The following is a 12,685-nucleotide window of genomic DNA, read 5'->3' as shown; positions in this document are numbered from 1 at the left end:
TAACCAGGCAAACCCATCTCCTGTGCAACTTCTAATATGCTGTAAAATTATTCTCATGCCATGATACAGCACTTGAGATGAACATACATGCTCCCATTCTAATTTAGCACCAGAAGAAAAATGCTGTGTATAGAATATACTTCTTAGCAAAATTTTTGACAATTTTGCAGTTCACAAGCCAGTGAAATTGAATCAATCCTCAAAATAAATTTATATTCCATTTAAGTCTTTCTTCAGTTAAATCAAACTTTGTTTCTTATTCAGGTAACACACGTTACTACATTTCATTCAATGAGGAGATAGTTATCAGTAATAACTTCACCAAAAGGAAGATTATTTAAAATTCCTGTTCCTTTTTTATTAGTACTTGAAGACAGACCAAGAAAGCTAATAGTTTACTTAATTTGAAAGTGGAAATGTGGAGGTCAATGTGTTTTGTTTTTTTTTTTTAACCAGAGTATAATGCTTGCACTTCATAATTATAAAATACTAATGTGAAGAATGTAAACATTTTCTTTTAAAATAAATGCCCTTTAAAATCCAGTTGATTCTCCAGTTCAGTTCACTTAGCAAAAGTCATCTCAATATTCAAACATTTTCTCTGAGGAATTAAACAGCTCCTGTGAACGCAGTATAATTTCACTGATATATCCAGAATTAATAGGCAATAAAAAAAATCTTACCTTGAAATCAAAAATCACATTAAGAACATTCACCTGAAACATACCTACACAGGGGAGGGAGTAGCCGAGCTCCGGGTCATGGATGAACTGGCGGTCATTCAGCATGGTCACACAGTACAAATGGAAGCAGTCCAGGCAAATGACGTGGCGATGCACACATTGGAACACAAGCACAGGACTCCTGTTAGGAACAAAATCCTGAGAGTGATGAACTAGCAATTGGACTACACAAAAAGCTTCATTTCAAACTTCTAATTTAATAATAATTTTTAATTCATAATGCACAATATTATTACAACGTACAAATAGAATTTATCCTGGCATACTGCAGCACTTTTACAAAGAGATGGTTTCTAACAGGAATCAGATATGACGAAATAGAAGTAAAGCTTTTACTGAAAGATGAAATTTACTGAAAACTGAAACCTAAAGCAAGAAAAATCCTTTAGTAACAGATATCCTTTGGATGAGGTGAGGAAAGATCATATATGGTAAAACATCAAGTGCCGATAGGTGGGATATGACTATCTAGGAAAGCTAAAGATTTTGTGAAAAGCATCACGTGATTTCAGCCTTTCAAGGCAGCCATTTGAACTCTGCAAAGAAGGCATCCCCTTAGTAATAATGAGTAAAGTAATTCAGCTTCTGGTCAGAGGTATGGGACTCAGTATGGGAGGGAGACTCCTAAACCTAAGTGCTGGGTATAAATACGCTAAGTGACAAATCCCATATGGTGAGAAATTCCTGCTATGCCCCATGCACTTGGTGCAGGCTGGAGCTGATCAGCCTCCAGACACCTGCAGCAGGGTGAGCTGAATCTCCAGTTTGGCTCCATTGCCTGTATGGGCTAAGTCTCCACGGGCCATTACAGGAATCCAGATATCCCTCACACATGCAGAGACTAAATATGGCTCTGCCAAGCCTGACAGAATACTGGTGCTGGAGATGCTGAGAGGAAATGCTTGGAGTAAGTGAGGACAGACAGTTTTACTCCTGAGCTGGCTGGTGCTCAGAGACTCTCCAGTGATGGTCACAGCAAGGAGAGCCACACAGCCAGTGGTTCCCAAAAGCCTGCTCAGGACCAGCACACTGAAGGTGAAAGAAAAAGTGAGTAACACAGGAAATATTACACACACGTGAAATGTGCCTTCACTGCAGGAAGACGCTGGTCAAACCTAATGGATTTGCTCTAATATAAGTTAATTTCTGCTAACTCCTGATGGACATAACTCAACTGCCTGTTCCAAAATAAGTGTATTATACATAATTTCTTATCTTTCAGCTCTATTACCAACCTCAAGTCTCAAAATAGTAAAAAAAAATGGGAGAAGTGTTAAGTTGAAAAAAACAGTGAGATTCTATTCAAATGCTGAATTACTTTACTCCTTTAATTTGCTTGTGAGTGAACACAGGCAGGAATTTCATACAAATTTCAATTTTTTTTTTTATAACTAGGAAGAAGAAGAATTTATTTTAAAAATAAAAATATGAATTCTCACACATTTGTGGTACTCCCAGAGACAAGTATTGAAATACAAAATCAAATACAGCAAGATTTGTGATAAAATCATTAGAGTTAGAAGTATTGCTACATCTTCTCTAAAACCTGCTAGATGATGCTTTGAACATTCCCCTGAAACAGTAAAACAGAAAGCCTTCAATGTGAGAATACAGCTTCAAAAGGTAATCAATAATGTCACATACTGTATACAAGCATTTAATTTTCCATGAAAATATGGTTTAGTATTGTACATACTATAGAATTCATGGCAGTGTGTTAGTATCTCCAAAAATATAATCTCTGTGTTTTAAGGATTTTGTTGAATAAAGCAGCTTAAAACTGAATAAATCAAACCTCCCCATTACTAATCCTTATTAGTTGCCTACTTGCTGTTCTGAATGTACAAAATAATAATTTTTAAAAGACAGCTGTGAAGCAAAATGAGAAGCTGATCTGGATGGTCACCAAATCATTATGGACTAGTAGAGGAGCAGTTATCTTGTCCCTACAGTGCACAAGTCCCTATGGTCACCAGTCAAATGTAACCTTTAGAAAAACACTCCCAATTGTTCTCCTTAAATTGCAGATATAATCAAATTTTCCTATAGTTTTAACGGATATCTCACTTTCAGGGTTAATCGCTCTTCTGTATTACTTCAGTGTCTGAGTAATTTTCTAGTTTCATGGGAAGGAAGCTCTCTGGTTCACACCTCTCTGACCTTCACTTCAAAGACAAAATACATGTGTGTGGCAAGATGAATAAGAGAAAGCCATCAGAAGTAGAGTATCTTTAAAAAGTCAGGCCAGAAATGAAGACAGTGTTATCAAGAATTCCACCTAAACTTGTACAAAACCAATCCTAACAGCATTTCATTATGCAAACGAACTACTATGATCAGTTTCTGCTGTAAATTATTTTGTGATAATTGATTGTGCTTCTTAATGCACCACAACTGTCTAAAATCAAAACTATAGTCTCCAGAAGGGGAATAGCCATACATGTACATATTTAAACTGTACCTTTATTAATCTTAAAAATGCCATCTTTTAACACCATCAGACTCCAAGCAATGTGTACAAGACAGATATAAATCTGGGTTCTGACTGTGTCAGAAAAGACAAGCTTAGCTTTCACAGCTCTTACGCTGCCCGCTAATTCTTCAGCCCAGGCTATCTGTGTCATAAAGCTTTGAGAAACTCAATCCGTATGCAAGGCAGATTTATCCAAATTCCTTTGGCATTGGAATGATTGCTGCAGTCCAACATTTGCAGATTTTGATCAAAAGAATGCAATTCTAGTTTAAAAGGGGCATAAAAGTCTTGTTCCTGAGATCAGTAAAGATGAAGATGTAGGGATAATATTCTCAATGCACAGGTGAAGTTAGTGAATACTCCTTTAGGATAACCCCAAGAGTTACTGATAGAAGCCTTGCTGGTACCAAACACAATTTATTTTAGAAAGGAGCATTATAAAAATAAAAAAAAAATTGCCACAGGGTAACAAAGTCCCTTTCTCAATCTAACACAACAGGCTAGTAATGTAAATCTGATCTATATTTTAGAAAGTGTTTCATAGTTTCTAAACACATTACAGGATGTGTTTGGCTGAATTAGAGCCTTCATGAGAATAATATATAAGAAAAATGTTTCTTACAGCAAGGGATAAATTGGCCCTTTTTGTTCACCAATTAGGAATGTAAGCCCTTTAAAAAATTGAAAGCCAACATTACAATGGATCACTGGAAATTTCCGTAATAAGTAACTCACTCTCGTGCTTGGATTCCTTTTCATTAGAATTTTATCAGTGTGCACTGACTTAAATGAAAAAGAAAGAGGACCCTAAATGTTTCTGCTTTGTGTTAGTCCTGTTGGATAACTGAGGCACAACAGCAGCACCAGGGGAAGTGCTTTCTGGTCCATAACCCCTTCCCTTCTTCCCTCCAGAGCAGCAAGATGGAGATAATTCCCAGACAGACTACCACAGGACACTGGCTAAAGGTACAAAAACTTGAGCTTGTTTAGACAAGAAGCATTCTGAGAAACTGATTGTTGTAGTACACCCCAAAGATGATAGCTATTATTGTACTGAGATGGAGTCCAACGACTGTGGATGTGAGGGGCTGCTGGCATAAGGAATTATTTGCAGACATTAACAGTGGATCCCTGCTATATCTTGCAATCAGTGATCACCGATATATCTTGCAATGCCTACTGAAAAATATACGGGGCAATTTCTCACTTGCTTGGTCCTTGCTCTCAATGTCTTCAAAAAAGCTAGATTGAATAAAGGTTAAACACACACTGCATATATGAGACCATTATTTTTTAGAAAATGTGAGTAGTTACATTTTGAAGCACTCTGGGGCAAGGAATACATCTAAGCCTGTAGAAGTATGTGAAAATCACGTTGGACAAATCTGTGAAACCGCCTTGAGGTCATTTCTAGGTGACAGCTGGATTTTTCTCACCTCAATCTCAAAATCTTAACCAAATAATAAAAAAAACCTTAGCAGATGTCTATAAGGCTGCCTTGATGGGATTACAGTCAGCAAAGCAAAAATAGCCATGTGGAGTTCATTTCTCTGCAGTAAATAAATATGAATGCACACAGCTATATCAGAGTCTTTAACCCCACCTATAAGTACTATATTTATCATAAAACACTTCTGTATTTCTAGGACATTTTTCCTTTGGCAATTTTCCTGTAGTTCAAAAAGCTTACTGTATAAGCACTGTGAAATAATTTCATTTCTAAATGGATCTCCATGTCATTCCAAAGCAGATCTGTGTTAGGTTTCAGGTCAGCACCATCCAAGAAGAAGTGAATCACTGAACAAAAATATGCAAGGGAAAAGAAAAAAGGAAAATAAACTTAGGTGACACAGACACTACAGGCACTCTCCTGCTTCATGAACATTTAGAAGAACTAAACAGAAATACTGTCCTTGAGCAGTAGTCAAACCATTTTGGCTCTATTCTTGTAGCAGATCAAAATTAAAATGCCTAAATAAACCAAATTATTCATCCATCATGTGGCTTCCTCATAAAACTATATGTAGGAGAATATAGTCATCTAATTTCTACAAAGCTGGTGACACTTCTGGCTTTCCTGTCTATCACACACATTCCACAGTCTTAGTCAAAACTACTGAATGAATTGCCTGTTTATGATGCTTTAAGTGCATGGTTTTCTTACCATGCAAATACTTCCAGGTACTTTCTGATTGAATATATTATTAAATCCATTAGAAAGATGCTAATATTTCTATAAAAATATAAATATAGAAAATGTAGAAAAATTGTCTCAGTGATCTGTGGTTTAGAATTTATACAGTTTGCAGAAAGCAGAGCAGCAAATCCTGCTTTTTAATGAGCAATATGCTACTATGGATTAATAGAAACAGTGACCTATCAATTACAGGCAACTTGTGAGTAACAGTGCAGGCCCCAAATATTTAGACAAGGGTAGGCATTTAAATGAGTATCAAGACCTTACCTGAGAAAATAAAAAGTACTAAGAAAAGTACTGAGAAATTAATATCAGTGATATGACTTTGCAGTCAAGAATCCATCTTTCATGGACTTTTAGGAAAAAAAACCCAACAACCCTACATCCCTACTATTGCTTTCCTAAGGGATGAAATTATATCTTTACATAGGCTGTTCTAATTTAAAAACCCTGCATATATAAATATAGTATCAGAAAACGAACATATTAAATCTCTTAAACAATAGCAACAAAACTCCCCCAGTTTTTTGTCTTTGATCCCTAGCCACACAATGGATCAAAGGTCATAAAATGAAGGTTATGAACACCATGAGACATCACTGTGTGAGCTTAAATTATCTGGCTGTGCTTCTGTATCAAAATGTGTTCTGACCCACAGCTGTTAACTTAAAGAGGCATCAGCAAGTGAAATCTGACCTATTTTCTCCTCTGTTACATGTTTTCCTCTAAAATGCACTTTCATGTTTCTTATTTCTACTGGAAAGCAGCGCCAAGGGGCCAGAACCCAGAAACATCCTGACCGTACTAAACCAGAATGTAAGAGGAAGAAACAGGCACGCTTAAAATTAGTGCACATGATGGCAAGTACTCCTTTCAGCAGTGCTCCTGTTAACTCTGTTATTAAGAGTTGGTTTGGGGTATGGAAATGACACACATTATTGCCTGTAAAATCTCTGATCACTGTGGCGGGCACAGCTTCTGCTGCCTGGGGACCTGGGCAAGGGAATTGTATGTTACATGCACTGGTACACTCCAATCAGTACTGGTACCATGTGTGTGCTCTGCCTGCTTGCCCAGACACGCCTTTATGAGCTCTGTCTTCAGACACAACCACCACCTTTGCCACTGACAGCTGAATCCTATGATATCAAGGAGTAGAAGGTGATCAGGCTGGAGGAGAAGCACCCTGTAATCTATCGGATTCAGGTCACAGTGCTCCTCTGCACAGCAAATGACCAACAAATCAGACAGGCTTTGAAAGGAGATGGGTAGAGCCTCCTCCTTTTCCTCCATCAGTGCTTGTAAAACCTCACGGATGCTCCACTGGAGAGAAAAGGAAAACACCTTGGTAACAGAAGGAAAAGATGACTAACGTGAACCAAGGCAGCAGCACATAAACTGCCCCAACCCAAACCCTGGCTTGCTTGCTGGTTACCCTTTGCAGCTTGCTGAGCTCCAGCTCACTGTGAACTGATCCCTCCATACTGACATGCTGGCATGCAGTGACCTCCCAAACCTGTGTCCTTTGTACTCTCAGCTTTTGCTTCCAAAGGGTGGCAAATGCTTCTTTCACCCCTCCCTAGATTTAAGCCGGGCCACAGCAGGCTTCCCTCTCCCCTGGGTCAGCACCCAGCCCTCAGCAGCACAGGAAAAACTACTCATCTCTGACAGTCCACAGCAGGCACACACTCCTGTCAGCCCAAGAAGACTTCCTTTCACAGTCTCATAACTTTCTGACTAGAGACACACAGTAAGAAATCAGTATCATTTGTTTTTCAGGAAAAAAAACCCAAAAACCTCTATCAATATAAACAATGAAGTTGAGAGAATCATGGGATATCAAAATAAGAGGAAGAATGCCTAACTTCACCTAACTTCACCTGTACCATTTTCAGCACCAAACAGTCCTTCAGTAATTGAGGATGAACAAATGAAAAAGTCAAAATGCCTTCATGCCCTAATGGCATTTTATTCTCCTGACTGGTCCCTTTGGGCCTACTGAGGTCCTGTGGATTTCTTTCACGAATTTAAACCTTATTTAGTAATCTTATTTTAGCTTTACTCTTGACATCTATGCTAGCAAAATTAATATTGTCAGAAAATGTTCTTATGCCACTGGAATGCAACTGTCTATGCTGCTAATTGTTAGAATGGGCCCCAACATGGTTTTTAGGCTTGCCAAATAGCAAAGACCCCAACAGCTCTTGGGCATTGCCCAAGGGTTACTGTGTGCTGCCTCCAACAGGCAACAGCAGTCTGAATGTGGACACTCAGGTTTAAAAACTACTAGTCCCACAGTAAAAATTTATGACAACAGAGCTTTAGTTTGGACTGTTTTCTTATTACCACATCTTACCAAATTATTTTGTTTTCTTATTTTCCCTTCCCAAAATCAAGCCTTTTGAGATAGCCTCTGAAAATCAATGTGTCTGTAAACACATTATACAGAAGAATGTTCCTAACACGAAAGAAAAGACACAATCATGAGCTCTTTTTGCCTTCTTGGGGATGCTTAAATCCCTGAAAAAGATACAGGAGGAAAAGAATATTGGATATTATTTTAAGAGATGCTATCATATTATACTTTTCATTCCCTGGGACTCCAGGAGGGACTAGAACTTTCGGATAAAGCATGTCTCCACTGTTTAAATTTCAGTTATTCCCTTCCAGTTAGCTTTGAAAATACACCCTGGTGCCTGAACTTTAGGACTATATTTCTTAACATATAGAAGAAAAAAAGGACTGGAAAACAAAGTAAGGTAGAGAAGCAGAGAAGAGGGGAGAGAAAAAAAAGATGGAAGAGGTAACAGAAGGTAGAAGGGATATATTAAGTGCATTTGCTCTTAGAGCATTATATTTCACTGCCTTAATATTATGTTTTATGCTTTTTCTCAACTTTCTTTTCAAATAAGGATATTCAGTGTATATGTTGATCCAAACAATAACTTGAGGGTGCTTCCCATTAAGTGAGTCCTCAGTCTGAACCAAAGAAATGATTATTATCTTATAAAAAAACCACCCTAAAGCTATTGTTATAACAAGACATTTCTTTATAGAAATCCCCCCTTTTTTTTAGCTCCTCACTGTCTTTAAAACTTACAGATAACATTTTATCCTTTCCTCCTCAAGGCAAATACCTTAGCACAGATGTCAAGATGCAGTTATCTGAGAACACCTTCTACATCAGCACTTCCACTCAAAGGAAAGAACAAGCCTTGGGCTAGCAAGTCTCACGGAAGGCACTCTGACTTTGCAGATTTTAAGTGTTCAAAGCAGTCAATTATCTTCAGTAATCTGAAGGAAGTAGTTTGCAAGATCCACCAAAAAATTGTACTAATAGTGAAAGTGGCTTCTTTATGTCATATTCATATTGTAAATTTCTGTTTCTAATTTTATTACACCCCTGTGTCACAACTGTAGAATTTCAATGCCCACTATGTACTCAACTCTGTGCTTAAATTTAATTTCCTTCCTCCTCCTTCTTCCCTAAATGCCAACTTCCAGCACTTAAAAGAGTAAATGGAATCAACTTTCCAACTAGGAAAAAACCAACCAATACCACCACCACACCCTCCCCACCCAAATTAAGTTGTAAACCCAAACAAATTATTACAAAGTTTGGGAAGCGTAATTTCTGAATTTGTAACTGGGACAATAAAAATATGCAGAAAAATCCCAAGATGTTTATTGAATCCAACTCAAAAGAAGATTCTGGAAGCTCAAATAATTTTAGGTGCCTGCTTTCTATTTAATCTTGGCATCCATTTTCATTAGTTTTACACTGCCTAATTGGAGGCTGGCTGGCTGGTCCTCTTTCAGTGAATGTATCTCTGTATGAGGTCTCAGGTAATGTACTGCTCTTTGTACAGGGGTACTCAGGAAAAATCTTCTGCCTACCTGACCTGTGTAACTGTAAGGAAGACTGACAATCTAAATATAACTTTGCATTCCCATAGGAATGCCAGGTCTTGATACCCAAACAATGCACAGAGCACAGTGAAAGTCAATAACAAATAGACCCATGAGATTTATCCCTCTCCTGCACTTCCCAGATATTGCAGGAATGGGAGAAAGGGTATTCACAACACTGCTTTATAATATCATCTCTTAAAATCTTGTGCAAGCTCTTTGTGATGCTAACAAGGACTGACTTATGACAGAAGGCACATTGTAGGAAAAAAATGTGATGGCCATTCCCTCTGTTCTTCAAGCAGAACAGGTTTTCAGGTAATGAAATAATGATGTACCATTCATATAAAAGTCAGAGAACTTATATGAAGACTCTTACTGGAAAATGAGTGTGCCTGAAAGGGCAAGTATCTCAGGGATCTCACTAAAGTGTCACTTTTGTCCAGCTTTCCCTTGTTTTGACAAAGCAGCTTACTTCCCACCTCACACACAGCTAGTTATGCGGACTGACTCAGGATGAGGGAAAAGGCCTATGGATTTTTCATCTTACTTTCTCCTTGTCTTCCCTGACCATTTGCTTAAAGAAAAGGATGCAGCAAGCAAACTCTGCAACTTTCTCAAAGGGGACATAATAGCTGCAATTATCAGCATTAATGAATAATTTTGACTCCTCATGTCTGTCTACAGCTTTCCCAGAACACGTGGATCATTCCCACAGAGCCTATTCATACTGACTCTTCTGTCACACACTGTCTGCTGGAAGAAGTAACCTGGCCTTGGGAGAGAAGACAGGGCATAGGTAGAAATTTGATATATGTCCCAGTAATTTCTAAGGTTAAAAGTAAAAAATCAGAAGTATTAAAAGGCATTCACTAAGGTAAGTTATCTTCTGACTTCAGCTTCCTTTTGACAACTCCCTGAATGCACCATACTTAACTGCATTTGAGCTGGGGTCTGGATTATAGTCTAGCCATCAGGAAAATAAGGAGGAATAAAAAGAACAAGGAAATGGAATGGAAAACAAGGAAACCCATATTTTGACATAATAAAAAATAAAATATGTTTAAAATGTGCAATAATAACCTGGAGATGCCCTGTGACCCATATGGATAACATCACTACTTAACTTCATCATCTACCTAAATTTATTCACAAGCTGATCAAACCATAAACAATACACAGAAATTTTCACGACAAGTTGTGGATTTCTTCTATTACCATTGCAAAGGGAGTATATTTTTACATGGGTTCTAACAGCAGGCTCAACCCTAAGAATTTGTACATCACTAAAATACATCCAAGGAATACATTTGGACTCTGTGACAAAACCCTTCCTGCTCCTGTTCTTGTTCAGTGAGCAGAGATATTTTATTATGCTAAACATACTGATGAAACAAACAGAGTATCATCTAATTCAAAATGTAGCCCAAAATGGCAAACATTTCCCAACACAGAAGTTTATGGAACCCTTGCATCTTCTTTGATTCAAAATATAGAACAACACCTGAAAAAAATTACAACCCCACCTTTGTATTTACCAACGATTATTGGAAATTAGATCATTCACCAATCCCTATCCTCTACTTCTAAGGGAAGCATTTAGACTATTGTACTTTCTCTAATCAGTTGAAACATTTGATATGAAAGCTGTATGCCAAAGTATCGTTTTATCGTTTTTACCTTTAAGTTTTACTTGCAGTCTTTATATTCATAAGTTCAAAAAAAAAAAAAAAAAAAAAAAAAAAAAAAAAAAAAAAAAACCAAAAAAAAAAAACAAAAAAAAAAAAAATCAGTGCTGCTTAAAAGATGACATTCACCTACTTTGTTTCAGAAAAAAACCTCAAACCAATCAGAGTATAGGGAAAGAACTTGATTAGATTTTGGGTTTTACTTTAAATCCTATGCAAAAATAATCTCTGAGATAAGACTGAATGTGGTAAAAAATAAACAGGGTTTTTTTATGTTAGCAATCGAGCAAAAGTACATTTGGTAAACTGTAGTCTGTCCATTGTGCAGATAAAATAAGGAAAAAACTGAACCACAAAAATGCAGATTTTCTGCCTTGAAATCCTAAGAGATGCTTAGAAAAAAAGCTATTCCTTAACTAGGGGAGTCTCTCTTCTTTATGATGTTTCAAATTAATCAAAAATGCTACATGATATAAGATTCCATTCACAAAATAAACAGCAATACTTCCATGGGATATTAAATTCCAAATCCTAAGTTTCAACTCATGTACATGACCCATGTAAAACATTATTCAATTACACTATTATTGAGCTTACATGTAACAATACTGATAAATGAATTATCAATAGATGCTTGATATTTAATTTTAAAATAATGCTAATTAATGTATTTTCTATAACATATATCATATACTGTCAAACTCCAATCTCACAAAGACACAAGCTTTTCTGGTAATAATGAAGAGAACCTTGAAATTCACTGATGAGAACTGGAGGGCACATAGAAAATGCAGCTGTGCAAATTATGTTAACAAGTAAAGACAGGGAGAGAACAAACTTCTCTGAAATCATACATCCTCCTCTCAGTACCATTTCATGTCTTAGAAAGTAGTTCATACATAGGATTTATGCTTTCTTCAAGAGAAAGGGTGCTCTCTTGGGCCCAGCCACACTCATTTCTAAACGGGTGGACACAGCACAGACTTTGATTAGCACAAAACAATGAGTGAATCTGGTAGGAATTTGTTGTTGCTTCTCTCCAGTTAAAACAGAAATGCAATGCATTGCATTTCTGCAAAAGAACAATTACATCACAGCAATGAAGAACTACACAGAACACTGGCATTTAAGTTTGCAAAATGACTACCAGAAAAGTTAAGACTTGTCACTTCTTTCCTAGATCTGATTCTGTTTGAATTATAACCAATTGCTAAAATGTCATTTACTTTATCTGACCACAATTTGACCTTACACTTCTTTGAATAACTACAAAGATATAAATCAATGTGAAAAATAACATCCTATATTGACAGGGGCAGACCAGGTGTTTTAATCACATCTAAAAAATTTAATTGCACAGCAGCTGCATACAGAAAACATGTTTGCACCTGTACATCTGCTTAATTTTAGCTGAAAACATTCTGCTTTAGCATTCATTGGACATCTTTGCATTTTTAAGTGGAGGGTGACAGAAAGTTCATTTCTGAAATAAAACTAACTGAGAAAAGTTTTACTGAAACTTCTTTGTCTGTCAAAATGGTATCTTTCTCCCTCCACCCCACATACTATAATCAATCTGGTTTTTGTATCACTTATTCAGGAGTTTGGAGCACTGGTTAAGGCCACTGAATCTCACTGCTGCGCCTTTCCTGACCCAATTTAGAGTTCAGAATGA

At 37.0% G+C, this 12,685-nt stretch overlaps 1 protein-coding gene across 2 annotated transcripts in view; it reads right to left on the bottom strand.

The window, feature by feature from the left end:
* The window catches only part of PRKN (parkin RBR E3 ubiquitin protein ligase), a 685,495-nt gene that overhangs the window by 273,536 nt on the left and 399,274 nt on the right, over positions 1–12,685 (bottom strand). For both annotated transcript variants that reach the window (XM_063390620.1, XM_063390621.1), the window contains exon 7: positions 728–864. In XM_063390620.1, coding sequence (XP_063246690.1) covers positions 728–864 — 137 coding nt within the window. The remainder of the gene's footprint in view (positions 1–727; positions 865–12,685) is intronic.

This window comes from Prinia subflava, chromosome 2, assembly GCF_021018805.1.
Source record: "Prinia subflava isolate CZ2003 ecotype Zambia chromosome 2, Cam_Psub_1.2, whole genome shotgun sequence".
Lineage (NCBI taxonomy): Eukaryota > Metazoa > Chordata > Aves > Passeriformes > Cisticolidae > Prinia > Prinia subflava.
This window is presented reverse-complemented; position numbering and strand designations above follow the sequence as displayed.